We start from the raw sequence: 19,807 nt of genomic DNA, 5'->3' as shown, positions 1-19,807 counted from the left end.
ACACATGTCCTGCAATACACATGCTGCAGCTGCTCACTGTTTGTAAAAGTAAATAAATACTATTTTAATTTCAATAATGTATTTTCTATACCCTGCTTCATAAACAATACTGACATCCCTGTGCTCCTCCGAGTCTGGGGGTCGGGGGATGTGAGGACAGTGCGAGGACACAGACAGGGAGGCTGCTTTACTTCATAAAGGAAATGGCGTCAATATTAACAACATAGGAGCTAAAACGCTTAATAACCTTCATTACGTGTTAGAGAAAGAACATAAGAAAGTTTGACAAAGATTAGGCTGTTAAATGGGCAGCGGGTCCGCTGTGTGTAGAAAGAGAGAGGGAGAGAGAGAGACGCTGAACTGCACCGTGCAGCGATCAGATGATCCGGAGCAGAGAGAGAGAGCTGCGGTCCGCGGGGCTCGGCCTCGCCTCCTGTCCTCACAACTCTTATTAATCACGGTACCGGACAATTGTTATTTGTTCCTACTCGGAACCGACTTTTGCTTCCCAACTGTGCTACACGTCCCGCACCGCCCCGCCCCCGTCTAACAGTACAGAAAGCGGCGAGATGCATTTCCTTAGGAATCGACAAGCAGAACCGAAACTAACATTTCTAAACGAACAATGGCGGACACGGACCATTTGCGAATGAGTTCTGCCTTTTGTAAAGTGAGTTTATCAATAATTTGTCAATAAATGAGGGCTAAAAACGTCACTTGTCCGCCGGACAAGTCAATTGAAAGATCTACTTGTCCGACATTGTAAATAACACGTCCCGGACGGTGGGACGTGTGCTTTTTCGCACACTGAAAATGCTTCATATTTTATGATTTTCTATATTTACAGTATAAACAAAACACAAGTGGTTTGTTAAGTTGAGTGTAAGGCCTATTATGGTTTGTGGGTGTCACTGATAAGGGAGAGGAGACAGTTTCTTCCCTCTTCCCTCACAGCACAGGGAGGGGGGCTCCTGACTTTTTGGAGAAAGTCGAGGCCCCAAAAAGGTGTTTGTGCCATAGCCGAGAATAATATTTTGCAAGTCCTGCACCCTAGAGGCCATGCCCAGTTTCCACAAATATGGGTATGGAGGAGGTGTCTTTAGGTTTTTCTGTCCTGTTTAGAGCATAAAAACACTAGCAGAGAGGGAGCAAACTCGAGAGAGAGGGGGATTTCTGATAATCCATCAGCAATAAACCTAGTTTTCAGTTTTCAGATTTCAGAGCGTAAGATAGGTTTCGCTTTGGGCAAACTGCGTGTGCATAGCTCTGACTTCTCAATGGTCACGTGTGTGTGTATGTGGAGATTCCCCTTCGATTCCATTGGCTCTAACGGTTCAAAAGAGATGTCAATCATCAAAATCGACCAATGGGTTCCAGAGAAACGGCAAATACACCCATTTCCACCCAAATGACCCCAGAGGTGGTTTTTCTTTTGCTAAATCTCTCTAAAAATGTCAAATGTCTCTTGTTTTGCATCAATCTTGATACAGGGTATTTATTATATGTTATAGTTTAGATTCCTAAAGCTTTTAGTCTACTATCCCATCATTCAAGGGTGGTTTTCACTATAAGTACTGGTTTATTTTTGGACGGACACTATCATTTACATTTTTTTACTATGTTCAATCTGAATTTACTTTAAAATAAAAAAGATCTATATTGATTCTGACTTTTCTACATCCAACTCACAGGTTTATCATCGCTTTGAGAAAAAAGATTATTAATTTACACCTTTTAGAAGTGAAGTTATAGTCATTTGTTCTGGGAATGTCATTTTCGAGCCTGAGACCTGGAAAACAGGTTTGGGGCTTAACAGGTTAATAGAGGTGAGATCTTGCTGACGTTGGTGGATCTGAGCCAAGCAGTAAACTTACATAGACTCAATAACTTCTGTTAGGTCAATTAGTAGGTCTGAGTCATTTGCCGGAATAAATTATCAGGCCTCCCGACTCCAACCATGCCTACGATGGTAATTGGGCTTGGGGCTTCAGGAAGCGGTACTCCGCTTCCTGAAGTCCACCACTAGCTCCTTCGTTTTAGTGACGTTGAGCTGCACGTGGTTCTGACTGCACCACTCCACAAAACTGTCCACCACACTCCTGTACTCAGCTTCCTGATCTCTGCTGATACAGCCCACAATAGTATGTAGGTAAATACATGTATTTGCTGATTGACTGACACCTGACACAGCTATTGCTGACAGCCCTCTCTTGTTTTCTAAACAGAATTGGATAAAGCCAAGTTTTAGGCGGGCCACTGTCAATCAAATTCGGGACATAGGCTAAATGTGTGGGACAATGATAAAAATGCTGTGCAAAGCTCCTGGTCACCGTATGCCCAACTCTAACCATCTCCTCAGAGTTTCACTAATCAAGCTTAACCATTGAGACAGGTTTCAAGAAATCAACAGTGAACAGAGAAGTAATGTATCACTAAGTATAATTCTGTGAGTGCCGCTCAACATTGTTCAAAGCAGTAGGCTATGTTATTGAAACCATGATACTCACAGCTCTGCGTGTACATGAGTGTGTCGGTGTTTAAAACACACACTGCTGGAAATCTTGATCTGCTTCTGTATGGCATTTTAGCATGAGGGTGGTACATATATTTCCATATATATATGGCTTGAATGTTGAATATTTGCCTCTTTCTCTCTGCTGTGTGCTGGTGCAGATGAGCTCTGACAGAAAGGGGGGGGGGGGCGGCGGAGAGTGAAGAGGGGCAGAGAGGGATGGATGGAGAAAAGGAAGTTGTTATGTGGGCCTATACTGCATACCAGTTCATGTGGAAAACCAAAACATTTGATTTTTATTGATCTTTCCACCATGTGGTTATTTGTTTATCTATTTAATTATCAGTTTGTTTTTATACTCTGAAATCATTCTGTCTTATTCAAACCTACGTTTTTGCAGCAGGTGTTTTTTTTCCTAACAGACAGGATGTCGTTAGTATTTAGATGCAAATATGATGTGTGTCCTCTGAAGATCTTTCTATTGAATGGTCTGCCTTGGTTAGACAAAGTGACATTTAAGATGCTTTATTGTTCCTTATAGGACAGCTTGTTCTGTCAATGTCTTCTGTGTAGTCTTGACAATACATGTCTTTGTGTAAAGTGATTCTTTCTATCTAACTACCTGTAAAATTATAAAAGCCTGTCTTTTTCATGACAAAGCTTCAATAACGTTCAAATCTTCCTGTCAGAGCAGTAGCTCTGTTAGTGCTCAGAAGTCAGTGAGACACAGCAAAAGACTGAACCAGGTTCAAGCTCCGTCCTGTGTGCTGATTCTCTTTTGCACCAGAGCTCATCAATTATATAAGCGCATCTTCTAAATGCCTGTGTTGTAATATAATATATATAATACATGCAGTGCAGAGCATTGTCTTTTTCTTTACTGAAATGTTTCCCCTAACACAATCACAGGATGGCTCGCCCTTTCTTTTCCTATTCTCCTACCCCCCCACTCACAGTAGGCCTGTTCTCCTCTCCTCCTCTGCCCTGACTGGTTGCCATACCAGCGGGCTGTCCATCAGTGACCTGGTAACTGTTGCTATGAGAGCAGTGTCATTTTATCGTTTTGCTCAATTATTCTCTTATGCTCTCTCTTCTCTATATATTCCTCTTTCTCTTCTTCTCCTTCACCCCCTCTCCGGCTTTGCTTAAGCCCATCTCTTTGTTTTATCCCCCCCCCCCCGTTCCCATTCTCATCTGTCATTCCTCTCCTTACTCATCTCCTTCAATGTCCTTCACCTCAGTTCTCAATCCGCCTGCTGTCTCCTTTCTCGGTCAGTGACTTCAACATGTGTTATTCTTGTGGTAGAAGCCCATTCAGAGCCCTCCACCCAGTGAGTTTAGCATGTCAATGTCAAACTGGTCTGCTTCATGTTGAATGGATTCTCACTGGGTGTCTCCAGACTTGAATGTGATATATTATTTCACTTTAAGAAAGACAATATTAAAGATTTTTCTAATCTAATTTGGAGGACTTTACGAGACTCCCAATGAGTGTGGACATATAGTAGCTGTGGCCGTCAGGACATGAATGAAGGACAATGCACTCAGAGGCTTTAGAGAGGTCAGGTGGGGGGGGGGGGGCACTCAGGTTTGTGAAGGCAGGAGCAGAAAGCAAATTGATGAAAAGCTACTGAGTGAAAGACAGGGAGGAGAAAGAGGGAAGGGAAAAAGAAGATGTGTTTGGCGAGGATGAAGGAGGTTAGGGCGGGGTCTGTGCATAATTACATTTTCTGTTCTGAGCAATATCGGCAATCGATAATGTAATTCATAGAAAAGCCATGGAGCAGCCTCTCATTGGCATTCACAGACATGAGCCACGCTTACATCCCAAATAATTAAAACAAGAAGAGGGGGAGGAGAGAGCGAGGGGGGGGGGGGGGGGGTCAGAGGTGTCTGTCATTGGAGCAAAGACTCACTTTCTGATGGTCTCCTCAGGATTACTCTGCAACATGCGCAGACTCTGAGCTTCCATCAGAACATGATTGGCATCTCCAGCTTTCCCTGGTGAACGTGTGGAGCCTGTTCTGTCCGGGTGTAACCGGTCTGGTTTGACGCCACATGTATCTCTGCATTGTGTTGTGTGATCGAATGAAAACGACTTCCTTCTTGCCAACCAGGTTTATTATCTGTGCAAACAGAATATAATGCAGTGTTTCCCCTAGGTTTACTGCCTTGGCAGGGTGCTGCTGATTTTTTTTTTTATCGATAACGGCTTGAGGTTAAAAAACAATAATAAACGAATTTGAAACTTGGGGGGGGGACACAAACAGGCAGACAGCAGAGCTCGGGGCAATAATGCAGATTTGTTTGACTTTTTTACACTTTGTTGTTCTCCACGCATTCGTGTGTGTGCATTCGTGTGTGTGTGTGTGTGTGTGTGTGTGTGTGTGTGTGTGTGTGTGTGTGTGTGTGTGTGTGGGAGCGGAGCCCCGCCCTTCAGAAACAGAGCGGAGGGAGAATGTGAATACGCAAAGCAGTGGACACTGAAACATGCACATACATTGGATAAATAACATAGGCGTTTAGTTTATTTAATAAAAGGGGACATGTTCAATGTGAAAAGTGACCGTAGATAGATTACTTCAGTTGCAATTTGGTGCTATATATATATTTTTTTTAAATAAAAATAAATAAATAAATACATTTTTTTTTTAAATAAAAAAATAAATAAAAAACACCTTGAATTTCAGGCGGGGTGCGGGGCTCCGTTGGCAGGGCGCAGCCCCTCGCCAAGACAATGGTAGGGGAAACACTGTAATGACAGCAGGAAATGGCTTCAACAGCTTTCTACCTCAATACTTCTCCTCAGTGAGGCCTGAAGCTAACTCAGAAAGCATGCACAAAGTTCAGAATATTTAAATTAACATGTTCCTTTAACAGATATACATTTATCCATGGTGGCAAATTCGGTTTTTCTTTGTAAATTAATATATAAAAATATAACCATTAATTTACACTTGCAAAACAAACAATACAATTTACAGTTACAAAACACAAAAAGAATACCCACATACCTGTGCAAACAAAATATAATGACAGCAGGAAATGGCTTCACCAGCTTTCAACCTCAATACCTATGGAATGCCATTTAAGCCAAAATTAAATAAATAAATAAATACATATATATATAAATATGCCTATGAAATAAATTCTGAAATAAATAAACGAGGCAATAAATATGTATACATGTACATTTAAATACACATTTATTTATTTCATGGGACTTTTATTTCATAATGACACATTTATTTATTTCAAGAGACTTTTATTTCATAATGAGACATTTATTTATTTCAAGAGACTTTTATTTCATAATGACACATTTATTTATTTCAAGAGACTTGTATTTCATAATGACACATTTATTTATTTCAAGAGACTTGTATTTCATAATGACACATTTATTTATTTCAAGAGACTTGTATTTCATAATGACACATTTATTTATTTCAGGGGACTTGTATTTCATAATGACACATTTCCATTTCTTATATGCAAATGAACGGGGCGTGGTTAGCTCACAGATCCAGACCAAAGCAACAGCACCGCAACACTGACTCAATAGCTCTTGTTTCACACTCAGCCTGATTTAGCTCTGGTTCTTCCTGTTTCAGCCACAGCGGAGCCGGCTCTAAACACCGAACACCGGTTCTTAGCTGACCCCACTTGGCTGCCCGGCAAGAACCAAGAACCACGCTCACGTCGGAAGGGGGCGAGATTAACCTGAGCCATAATAACAGTTTATGGCGAGTACGGAAAATGAAAGTTGTAACAAGCAGTAGCGCTGAGCAAAGTGACGAGAACGCAACCAAAAAAACACACTTTACAAAGTCAGGCAACACTAACCAGGCTTCGTGTGATTCTGTTTATTTGTATCTTACTTTGACCATCCGTTCACTGTCATTGATCATTGTGGAAAGCAGGCAGAAGTTTTGTTTTGTATATCAGCTATCAGGTGGAATCAATACATGGGCTGCACAGGTTGTCATGTCCGAGTCCGACTATCACGTAGAATCATAATGAAAAGGTAAAATGTGCCTGTAGAAAACGGCTTATGCCACAATAGGATAGCAACAAGTAGTCAAGATAGTCAGTTTAGCTTCGGTTGCTGTTGCATAACTGCGGTCAACTCAGCCGTCTCTCGCGTTCGCTTGGTAAATCAGCAGCTATTCATTTTTGAGTGCGCAATTAATAGCGCCTTTACGGTAATCGCTGTACAAGAGTAAAATAATGCATGTTTTTTTCTGCTTTATTTGCAATACAAGTCATTTGTACCATAAGTTCTTAATAAAACTGACACTGTTTGACTCAGTCCTAGTTTGACTGCTACAATAAAATGAAGTAGGCTACTTTTACTGTGTACTTTTTGGGTAATACTCTCTCAAAGTCCCTGAGAACAAAATCATGCCACTTCTGCTATATTTGATGAGATAAAATGATTTGTAGCCATAAGTTCTTAATAAAATTGGTACTGTTGGACTCAGTACTTGTTAGACTACTACCACAAATACAATGAAGTAGCCTACTTTTATTGTGTACTTTTTGAGTAATACTCTGTCAAACTCCCTTCCAGAGTACAATAATGCATGTTTTTAGCTATCTTTGATGAGAGATAAAATGGTATTTTGCCAAAAGTTCTTAGTTAAATTGATACTGTTGGACTCAGTACTACTTGGACTACTACCACAAGTACAATCAAGTACTTTTACTGTGTACTTTTTGAGTAATACTAGGTCAAACTCCTGTCCTGAGTACATTCTTTCATGTATTCTGCTATCTTTGATAAGAGATAATATCTATATTTCAGGTATTTATTTAAATAAGAAGTGACCTTTGAATAAATATTGCAAAACAAAGCCTATATCACCTGCAGGCTTAGCCGTGTGTATTTCTTCCTGCACTACAAGATTTCGGTGTGTACACATCTGGGCCATTTATTGTGTAATTTCTCCAAACATATACAAATGCCTGTATTGGAGTCAAAAAGGTGCAGTAGAAGGACTTTAGCAGCATCATAAGAGGCCAACAAGAGTGACAGGGGTGTGTCACTGTGCTGAAGGAAGGTTGTGAACAGCTATCCAGGATAGTCTCTAAAGACTTTCCAAGGGGTAACAATGCTGCTGCTGGAGTACTGATCTAGTGGATCTAGTGTTGATGTCATCTGTCTACCTTATCCTCTTAAAATACTCTGTCTAACATTATCTGTACATTATATTACATTACATGTCATTTGTTAGACACTTTTATCCAAAGCGACTTACATACATTCAGTACTGTGGACAATCCCCACAGGAGCAATTTGGGGTGAAGTGTCCTCCCCTGATTCGAAGTCCAGCACACTAACCACTGAGCCACAGCCTCCCAGTATTGTGAACGCTTTTAACGCTTATTAAATATAGCAGAAAACATGCATTATTCTACTCAGGAGGGGAGTTTGACAGGGGATTACTCAAACACTTTATTGTACTTGTGGGAGTAGTCCAAGTAGTACTGAGTCCAACAGTATCAATTTAACTAAGAACTTGTTGCAAAAAATCATTTTATCCCTCATCAAATATAGCAGAATACATGCATGATTGTACTCTGGAAGGGAGTTTGACAGAGTATTACTCAACAAGTACACAATAAAAGTAGGCTACTTCATTGTATTTGTGGTAGTAGTCTAACAAGTACTGAGTCCAACAGTACCAATTTTATTAAGAACTTATGGATACAAATCATTTTATCTCATCAAATATAGCAGAAGTGGCATGATTTTGTTCTCAGGGACTTTGAGAGAGTATTACCCAAAAAGTACACAGTAAAAGTAGCCTACTTCATTTTATTGTAGCAGTCAAACTAGGACTGAGTCAAACAGTGTCAGTTTTATTAAGAACTTATGGTACAAATGACTTGTATTGCAAATAAAGCAGAAAAAAACATGCATTATTTTACTCTTGTACAGCGATTACCGTAAAGGCGCTATTAATTGCGCACTCAAAAATGAATAGCTGCTGATTTACCAAGCGAACGCGAGAGACGGCTGAGTTGACCGCAGTTATGCAACAGCAACCGAAGCTAAACTGACTATCTTGACTACTTGTTGCTATCCTATTGTGGCATAAGCCGTTTTCTACAGGCACATTTTACCTTTTCATTATGATTCTACGTGATAGTCGGACTCGGACATGACAACCTGTGCAGCCCATGTATTGATTCCATCCGATAGCTGCTATAATAATACAAAACAAAACTTCTGCCTGCTTTCCACAATGATCAATGACAGCGAACGGATGGTCAAAGTAAGATACAAATAAACAGAATCACATGAAGCCTGGTTAGTGTTGCCTGACTTTATAAAGCGTGTTTGTTTATAAGTGTGTGGTTGCGTTCTAGTCACTTTGCTCAGCGCTACTGCTTGTTACAACTTTCATTTTCCGTACTCGCCATAAACTGTTATTATGACTCAGGTTAATCTCGCCCCCTTCCGACGTGAGCGTGGTTCTTGGTTCTTGCCGGGCAGCCAAGTGGGGTCAGCTAAGAACCGGTGTTCGGTGTTTAGAGCCGGCTCCGCTGCGGCTGAAACAGGAAGAACCAGAGCTAAATCAGGCTGAGTGTGAAACAAGAACTATTGAGTCAGTGTTGCGGTGCTGTTGCTTTGGTCTGGATCTGTGAGCTAACCACGCCCCGTTCATTTGCATATAAGAAATGGAAATGTGTCATTGTGAAATACAAGTCCCCTGAAATAAATAAATGTGTCATTATGAAATACAAGTCTCTTGAAATAAATAAATGTGTCATTATGAAATAAAAGTCTCTTGAAATAAATAAATGTCTCATTATGAAATAAAAGTCTCTTGAAATAAATAAATGTGTCATTATGAAATAAAAGTCCCATGAAATAAATAAATGTGTATTTAAATGTACATGTATACATATTTATTGCCTCATTTATTTATTTCAGAATTTATTTCATAGGCATATTTATATATATATGTATTTATTTAATTATTTATGTATTTATTTAATTTTGGCTTAAATGGCATTCCATAAATACCTTCAGTAGAAGAAGACACCCACATGCTAGGTTAGCATAGCTAAACTTTAGAAAGCTCACAAACACTGTTTGAAGAGCTGCACATTATATAAACTACAGTTACACACGGCAAAATATAGACATTAACTGCAAACAAGTTTGGCTTATGTGAAGTGTAACATTAAACAATCTATTAACATATTAAATACAACATTTATGACACCACTCGTTCCACTTACTTCTCAGTGAGGCCTGAAGCTAACTGAAGAAAGTAACGCGAGTCTGCAGAAATGTGCCTGTGCCAAGAGTACCAAAATAAAACGTACTCTTCAAAATAAAAGCATCTAAAAAATAAAGTGACAGTGACAAGTTTTACAAATAAAGTATGGACAAAAATGATTTTAGTGAAATATAAACAAGTGAATTTATACATCGGTTACACGGGCTGATATCAGATATCACACACACACACACACACACACACACACACACACACACACACACACACACACACACACACACACACACACACACACACACACACACACACACACACACACACACACACACACACACTCATATGTTGTGCTCAAAGCAATGCTGTTTTAAACTGTGATGACAGTAGGGGGCTCAGGCAGGTTTTCCTAAATGACCAAGAGTCCCTCGCTTCAGACTGGGCAGATTGTTTTGAGTCTTCCTGTAAGTTAAAAAAATTGAAATATATCCTCTTACATTTCACATCAAGGGTTGATTTGCGAAAATGGAAAAAAGCCATTCTTAAAATGAATAAATAAAAACATGCAAAAAATGTATCAAAAAGTAGAGGAATCCAAAATAATAGATCTGTTATAGCAAAAGAACCCCTTTATCAGAATCAAAATACCTTTATGTGAATGAAGTGAATGCTCGCAAACATAATTCAAAGACATCATGAAAGCTTCAGATAATGCATCATCTTTTGACTGATGACCTCAGTTAATACTCCAGGACTCTCACTAGTGATGCTGTTTTGCAGGAACTGGTGCTGAGGCCTGATGTTGTCCTTAAATGCAGAATGCTCGGTCTTATATCAGACAGTTGTATTGCTGCTCGGCCTTCCTCTGTTGTTGACCTTTGTTTCCACTGTGAATGTTGTTGTGAGGCACATTGCGTGGTAAGGCAGCTGAGGACACAGTCGGCTGTCATCCTCAGCAGTAGGAGTCCAGGCAGGGCGTCAGAATGCTAACCCTGTAGATGCTAACCCTTCTGTCTGCACTTCTCCCCCCCCCCCCCCCCCCCCCCCCCCCCCCACAGCGCTGACAGGAAGCCAAGCCGAGTCCCAAGCCCCGATCCAAGGCCTTCACAGGGCCGCGGCCGGAGCGGTACGACGCCGGAGAGCCACCGAGGAGACCTACTGGGCCTACTCAGGTGTGTGTCGGAGTGTGTCGGAGTGTGTGTGTGAATGTGTGTCTGAGTGTGTTTCTGAGTGTGTGTCTGAGTTTTTCCAATGTGCACAGTGTGGTCAGCCCCAGTTTATACAGCAGGACATGAGACATTTGGAAATCTAGAAACTTTCAGTATCTGGAATAAAAATTATTCCATTTTCATTTTTTTACCACGAGAGAAATCTGTTAGCAATACTCACACACCCAGCAGCTGAATGACTGTGTTCAGGATCACACTAATCATAGTATTTATAATGGGAAGCTTTTTGGAGCTCCAAGCTCTTTTTCTGTAGTGTGAGCTACCAGGCCACGCTGTGTTACATCTTGGAAATCTGGTGGTGAGGTGTGTAGGTGCAAGACTTCACTATAAGAAACACACAGACTCCAGAAACGCACATACCAAAGATAACTCCAGAAGAGTGTACTGACATAGGAGCACTTTGTCAAAACTGTGTTGTACAAACATGAAACACAGCTAAGAGATAGTGATCTGATTCTTGACCCCAAATGCAGTGCCAGTCATTGTATTATGATAACCAAATGAAGATACCAGAACAATGTCATTGTTGTTCATGTGCTTTATATTTACGAGTATATTCATGGGACATTTCTAATTCAATCAGTACAACAGAGTCATATCTGTGCTGCTGCTCATTTGAATAGAAGGCAGGTGTTTCTACCAGGTCGTTTTTATGACAAAATGTGGTAAACTAACGTGAATAAAACGTTACTCTTCCAGTATCGCATTAGAAACCTTCCTGACACAAAGTGCATTATCCCCTTTCCATGGAGGCTCTTTATGTGAAACATTAGCAGGAAGTGTGGTTATAATTGATAGAAGCCCGCTGTAACTAAAAATAACTGAAAAGTATAAATAATTTCAAGAAATTAGTGACCATCAATTGTGCTGTTATATTCAAAAACGAAACCATTTTTAAATGCTGTCTTTTGTTTTAGAATATCCTGTGGGCTACATCCTCATGGCTTAGGTTCAGGGTTGGAAGTTAGGGGTTTCAGTGAGTGGAAGGCTTCACAGGTACACACACAGTTGTGTGATTTAGAGCATGCTGTATACGAGTTAAGGCATGTGCCACTGTCAAAGCAATATGTTCGTCCTCTCTCTCTGTCTCTGTTTCTTCCACTCTCCTTGCTGCTCCTCTGGCCTGGAGGCGTCTCAGGGCCTTTTTTATTTTACCAGAGCTTCAGAAGAGAAAAAAGCCACTTCCTCTGTCCCTTCAGAGCCTTTAGTTTTCAGAGGGGCAGCATTAATCTTTCACTATGCAAGCGACGCACGCCCCAGGCCACAAATGATCTTTTAGTTTATTTATTTCAATATTTCCGCTTGCTCGTCTAACCCTAATTGGTGGCCCGTCTGGGAGAGTGCAGGGGCTTGTGGGTAAAACAGAGCTGGTGACAGTTTCACTTAGTGTTCCTGCTGCTTACGATCCACCGATGCTCTCCTGGTGTCCCCGCACATGCCTGATCCAGTCTTACATAAGATGCTGATGTAATGGTGGGAAGGATCCAGGCAAGAGAGGAAAACAAAAGAGAGACAGCCGGCAGACTGATGGATATTTTATATTCAGGTCATTGTAAGAGGCACAGAGATTAAAACATAAAGGGGACATTTTTGCTATTGGAGTCTTGTTAGCCAGTAAGGTTAGCAGGACTCATCCCTGTCATTCTGCAGACTGGGACAGTTTTACAGCACTCCAACATGCTGGTAATTAGGAGAAGGAGAAGCGATACATTTTGTTGGCAATTGTATGTGATATGTTACCATAAAGTCTGTTTGCCAGCTCATAGAGTCCTATTGTGAGTAGCCCAAAGTTGTTATGATATAAATGTATAGTACAGGTCCTCAGCACATAGAGACTGCCAGATTAAACCTGGGCAATTTGCACAATTAGCATAAATGGTGTTAATTAGCATTAATTAGCCTATGCAGACAATAGTTGAAAAATGGCTTATCCTAACAAAATTGTTATTTTTGATTGTAGAAATTGATTCAATCTTCCTCAATAACCTCAAAAACCACACAAAACATTTTCAAATCGGCCAAGCCATTTTTAAACTATTGTCTACATAGTGTAATTAATGCTAATCAATATAACTTAAAGGTAGGGTAGGTAAGAACGGAGAAACCAACTCGAGTAAGCTAGAATTTGAAAGTACACAACTGAAAAAAATCTGCCCCTTCCTTTATACTTCCTTACAGAGCCCCTCCTCCAACACACACGAACGCACACATGACCAATGAGGGCACAAGATAAGTTTGTGCACGAGATGGAAGGCTGACAGGCAGGTATTATCTCGCCCGGCCCGCAACAGATAATTGGTCGTGCTTTTTACAGCGCCACGGCTTCCACAGATGAAATATTTGTATATATTTAGTGTCAAAGCATTCAATGTATTCATTGCTATCGGGATGTTAAGAGCATTCCATGGAATATAACAAAAAGTGTTTCTGAAGTGAATTACCTACCCTACCTTTAAGCTAATTGCACAAATTGCCCAACATATGCAGGTTAGCATCAGGCAGTTTCTATGTGTTGGGGACCCTACTCTACATTTCTATCATAAAACTTTGGGGTACTCAACATTTCCGGGTACACACTGGTGGCAACTACACTAATACGTTACGAGTGCTTTAATATTCTCTTTGGTTTCTGGAAATATTGACTGTAGCAACAAGAGCAAACTGAATTCAGGTCATTACTAAGAATATACTCAGGCCCCACTCACACGGGAACGTTTGCGTTTATGCACAGTATGCGTATTCAAAAAAGTCTTCCGTTCACGTGCATTCGTTTCATTTAACGTGTCTGTTCAAACGAGGCCGCTGGAAACGCTGTAGTACATATGCCGGGACTGTAAGTGGCGCTGTAACTTCCGCCAAAATACACCAAAAGCAGCGAAGAAGAGCAGCCCGAGCAGCCCCGCAGCAATGTTGCCATGGCTACCCTTCTGTTTACGCCCCGCGGTGTATTTAGCAACATGTAGTTCATGTAATTCTCCATGTCCACTTGTTGCTGATGGTTGTGGTAGAGGAGCTGTAGATTTTGCACTAATATCTGTAGCATGGTCAGTAGCAGTAGCACTAGCAGTAGCTACTGACAGGAGGAAGTGTGTGTGGCGATTGCTGGTATTCAGCGGGATATAGTCATTTCCTCAGCATATGGATAAATGCAACGGGGAAGTTAACTGAAAGAAACCGAATCTGTGGATATTGCATCGACCGACCAAGAAGCACGTCTCCGTGGAGAGGACGGCTCAGAAAGAGAGATATTCTCTACAAACACCGGGTGAGATCGCTCCTTTGTCAATATAATGGATCAATGCATGAAATCTGACTCTGTTTATTTTGTTTAAGGAGTATATTGGGCGTTAACAATTCTGGTTTGCCTTTTATAATATTATTTCATTCAAGAACCCCTTGTGCGTTTAATTAACACAGCTATTTTTGATAGTTGCTACAGCAGTGAGCAGGAGAGGTGCGGAGAGGTGGGGCGATCGCTATTTTTTCAGGAAATATTCGTATAGAGGTGATTACACGGACTCGGTTGACCCCCCAGAGCGTTTCGTTTGCAAATCTATCCACCTTGGGACCCGTTATCGTTTGTGGGGTCAGTTTCTATCGGCCTCGTGTAAATAATAGGGCTATACGCACGCGAAACTATGCAGATACAAACCTGGTCTCACCAGAATGCGTGACTCCACCACGACTCCTTAACATCACATTGCGTGGTGGAGTCACGAACTTTGCTACATTTACGTGTCTGCACCACGCAAACAACCCCAATGTAAAGTGAATGAGGCTCCTTTGTCGTGGTGCACACACGCATTTCTACAACGTCCAGCAGTGAGCTTTTATTCTATAAAACGTTTTTAAAATCTACTTTATAGCTTGTAGTAACTCACAGGAGGCTTCTTTTATTTTATTTGTATTCATAATCATTTTTATTTTTCGTCAGAATGTATTATGGTGCATTATTCACCAATGTTTGTTCTCAAAAAACAATGCATTGTGTGTAATACAACTGTGATTTTTATTAAATTAGTTCGTTTTTAAGGAAGGCCAGAGCTTCAGCTGTGTCAAAGAGATTGTTCCCTTTAGTTAACGTTATTTAAAAGATAATTATATTCCTATTTGATTAAGTCCCCTTTATTGTATTACGGACCCAAAGAGCTGAGCGTCCATTCCCATTGGATAACAGAGCATTTTACACCCGGAAGTAAGTATTCTCCTTACTGTCCATTGATTTTATTTACAGTGATATCTGCACTACTCATCAACTCAAAAACACCAGATTATCCTTGTTAATTACACAACATTGATTGGTTTAAATTGTGTGCAATGCTTTTGTATTTTCCCCTTTCGATTCGGAGAAACAAATATTTGTTCGTAGTGTGTGGATGGCAGAAGGCACTACACTACCCAGAATCCTCAGCTATAGGACTACACCATGTGCTTAGAACGTGTCCTACCCCCCCCTTAGGTCACAGGCTCCTCCAACAGTGCAACACAATAAAACAGATAGGCTACACAGAACAAATAGTGCAAGTAAATACAAAAAGAAAAATAGTAAAATAGTAAAAAGTGAAATAGTGCAATAAGAGTCTATATACAAGTGATTGGAATATGATATATTAGATAAATAATTTCTAAGTAGCAGCCAGATGAATGTTATGGATGTTGTTTCTAAGTTCAGGTGTTTAATAGTCTTATGGCCTGTGGGATGAAACTGTCCCTGAGTCTGGTGGTTTTAGTCCGGATGCTGCGGTACCGCCTGCCAGACGGCAGCAGACAGAACAGTTTGTGGGGTGATGGGGGTCTTTTATAATCCTGAGGGCTTTCTTTAAGGTTAACCTGGTATTTTTACTCCACTACATTTATTTTAGTTACTTTACAGATTTGGATTAATGATGTGAAATATAAACAACCCTTAAATCAGACTTTAGTTACACCGGAGTAAAATTCAGTGAATTCAGCCAACAATCAGGCGAGATATTTGGTAGTGGGTGCTTGAGAAGACTAAATATGTATCTGCAGATCCCTAAAGCATATTCATTACTCGTTATTCTCTACTAATAGTTCATTAAAAACTGTATATAATGGCTATTTTGCACATCCCTTTCAAGATTTCAAGATTTTCTAAGGTTTATTGACATATCATATACACAACTACGGTGTAGTTATGCAATGAATGAAACACTTGGGTCACAGGTTCATCAACAGTGCATCACAAGACATCTATCGATATCTGTGTACCTCCACCATTAAACATATTCTGCACATTTCTTATACTATCTACATACATCTTATAAGAGTATAATTAATATGTATAATATCAGTTAAAATAAGTGCTTCAACATAGTTAACATTGAAGGAAAGTTGATTGTCAAGTTCCAAAACAAACCATGCAATATATTAGACGTTAAGTACTTTGTCAGGCTTAATATCTGTAGATACCCCCAAAGCTTTTTTCTTATTTAAAAGACGACCTTAACCTAAAGTATTCTTTAATGTTTAAATAAAGCCTTATACGTTTGTCTGTTTTGCACATCCTCCTATCAGGCACTAAACTGTTTTATTGTAGAGATCACTTACAGTATCTTCTTGATATTTTCTATTCTATATTATTTATATCATTGACCTTCCACTTTCCCACTATATTAAGAGTATGTACTCTTAATATTGAAATGTTTTCATCAAATATAACACATTCAAAAGTGCTTTACAAAAATGAAAGACATTAAGAAAAAGGCATTTTAAAACAGTCAATAAAAAGCAACCCAATCTACCTGCATTGCATTACTCTAAACGTGTAATGACGTGCTTTAACCAGTAGGAGGTGCGGGTTAAAAAGCTGTCAAGTTTACAGTGTTAACAAAATAAAATATACTGCTGTTTCTGGTTTAGTTTACGACGGATATATTCTGTTATTGTTTTGATATTTGTAACACAAAAGCGATGTAAAAAACCCACAGCAACACAGAAAAGATGGTCTTAACATGACCCAGCGGTCTAGTAGTTAATAAAAAACAATAATATCAAAACAAATTATTACTACTAACTTTATTGTGAAATTAAAATAGAACGGTAAAAGAATAGTTTCCGGTCCATTCTGAGGCCCGATCTCTGTAGATAAATAAAGAACTACGACAGATGTGTAATGTTTAATGCAGCCAAACCATTCATTACAATGCATTCATGTGATGACTTTCAAAGAGTAAAGCAAGCACTGCTGAATAAAGTATGATTTGATCTTTGACGAAACGTTTTTTTCATTGGAATGCAGTTGGAGGTCAACCAATCACAGAGCTTGAGGCAAAGCGGAACAATAGCTGAGGATTCTGGGTAGTGTAGTGTCTTCTACCATCCACACACTCCGAAAACATATTTGTTTCTCCGAATCGAAAGGGGAAAATACAAAAGCATTGTACACAATTTAAACCAATCAATGTTGTGTAATTAACAAGGATAATCTGGTGTTTTTGAGTTGATGAGTAGTGCAGATATCACTGTAAATAAAATCAATGGACAGTAAGGAGAATACTTACTTCCGGGTGTAAAATGCTCTGTTATCCAATGGGAATGGACGCTCAGCTCTTTGGGTCCGTAATACAATAAAGGGTACTTAATCAAATAGGAATATAATTATCTTTTAAATAACGTTAACTAAAGGGAACAATCTCTTTGACACAGCTGAAGCTCTGGCCTTCCTTAAAAACGAACTAATTTAATAAAAATCACAGTTGTATTACTTACAATACATTGTTTTTTGAGAACAAACATTGGTGAATAATGCACCATAATACATTCTGACGAAAAATAAAAATTATTATGAATGCAAATAAAATAAAAGAAGCCTCCTGTGAGTTACTACAAGCTATACAGTAGATTTTAAAAACGTTTTATAGAATAAAAGCTCACTGCTGGACGTTGTAGAAATGCGTGTGTGCACCACGACAAAGGAGCCTCATTCACTTTACATTGGCGTTGTTTGCGTGGTGCAGACACGTAAATGTAACAAAGTTCGTGACTCCACCACGCACTGCGGTGTTAAGGAGTCGTGGTGGAGTCACGCATTCTGGTGAGATCAGGTTGGCCGATACAAGCAGTTTTCTCCTCGTGTAAACGGCGCCTCAATGGGAAAGTTACATAACTTGTTACATTGCTTCACACCTCACTGTTTCCCATGATGGAGGATCTACATTTAAATCATGTTAGCGCGCACACACACACACACACACACACACACACACACACACACACACACACACACACACACACACACACACACACTAAATCCAAACTTTCCCTAACTTCAGTGTGTCCTCATTAGCTGGGTATAAAGGTGTCCTCCGGTCAGGACCCCAGCAGCCCTGCCCTGCCGACTCTGCAATCTTTCATTCTGATCAGGCAGAGGCCTGATCAGAATGAAAGATTGCAGAGTCGGCACAATGCTGACACATCGAGAGTTATCTGGAGAATGAGAGAAAGACGAAGAGTCAGAAAAGACGAAGACTCACACAGTCAGCCTCTGAGGGATCACAGTTAATGTGTGTGTGCCCAAGAGCTAACCTCCGCCATAGTTTACTTAGTCAGGGAATGTATAAAATCTAAGAAAAAAAAACGAAATATATATTTTGTGTAAAGCATTGTGTAAAGCATATGACATAGGGCAGGGCGTTTCAAAGTGTGGGAAGGTGAGCCTCCCCTCAGAGAACATAAGAACAGCCGCGCCCCCCCTGCCAATTATTATTGCTATTATTTTTATTGTTGTTGCTATAATGCAGGGGTATTCAATTGCCTTTCAAAGAGGTCCAGTGAGAGAACATGTCATTAAATGCTCTGTTTTCTCTGTCTACCTTTCTCTTTTTTGAGCACGCCATTTGAAATGACTCCGACTCTATGAATCTATCGTGCTGACTCACTGACTGCACCGATTTGATTGGCTGAGTAGCGTCACCTCCTTAAAACATTAAACAATAACTTTTTCAAACCTTTTTATCTTTATGTTTTAAACATTTTTAACATTTTCAACATGGTGGATAAATCCTTATATGCTCCCGGCAACACACTGAACGTCAACTTTGCCTCCTTATTACACTCACCCCTACTTTAGTGGGAACAATGAGTCTGCTTCTTTGATGCACACAGGCGGATGATGCGGGGATGCAATGTAGACAGGAATAAACGCAGATCATCCTCTGGCTGCAGCCTTGACCGGTACTTGCTTTTGATCAAAGTCAATGTGTAAAACCCGCACTCACACAGGTAGGTGGAGGCAGGAGCGGACTGGGACTATCAGCCCTGGAATCACACCCAGCCCAGCCCACACAAATTGGTAGAGCACCACCGGCCGTTCTGTGATTCTCCAGAACACACAGATGGGTGGAGGTGAAGGGAATGAGCACTTTTACAGCCTGTTTGGCGAGGTGGGGGAACCCGGTCTCCACAGACAGCCAAAGGTGTGCAAGTGACACTTTACTCGTCTTTTTCTTGTTATTCTTTTCTCACGCTGCGCCTCCCCTGAAGCTCTCTGGCGCCGCCCCAGGGAGGCGCGCCTCACACTTTGAAAACCGCTAACATAGGACATATTGAAAAGGGAATTGTCCTTTTAATTGTATTGTAACAATTGTTGGCAAAAACTCAAATTGTATTCATAGTCTCCGAGAAGTGCACGTTATTCTTATAGGTTTACAGATAACAGTTTTCAATTGTAATGAGCTTTAAACTGGTCCACATTAAACGGTTTAAATGAGCCTTTAGATTATAGGTCATTTTCAGATGAACTTCTTAATCTACTGCTCCGAAATGTAGGGAAACACGTACATGACAAATCTACA

General features: G+C 40.2%; 1 protein-coding gene across 1 annotated transcript in view; it reads left to right on the top strand.

Annotated features, from left to right (window-relative positions):
• Window positions 1-19,807, top strand: part of LOC117493894 (receptor-type tyrosine-protein phosphatase gamma-like) — a 537,521-nt gene that overhangs the window by 96,465 nt on the left and 421,249 nt on the right. Inside the window, 1 exon segment of the mRNA XM_034144481.1 lies at window positions 10,821-10,934. Coding sequence (XP_034000372.1) covers window positions 10,821-10,934 — 114 coding nt within the window.

This window comes from Trematomus bernacchii, unplaced genomic scaffold (assembly GCF_902827165.1).
Source record: "Trematomus bernacchii unplaced genomic scaffold, fTreBer1.1, whole genome shotgun sequence".
NCBI lineage: Eukaryota > Metazoa > Chordata > Actinopteri > Perciformes > Nototheniidae > Trematomus > Trematomus bernacchii.
This window is presented reverse-complemented; position numbering and strand designations above follow the sequence as displayed.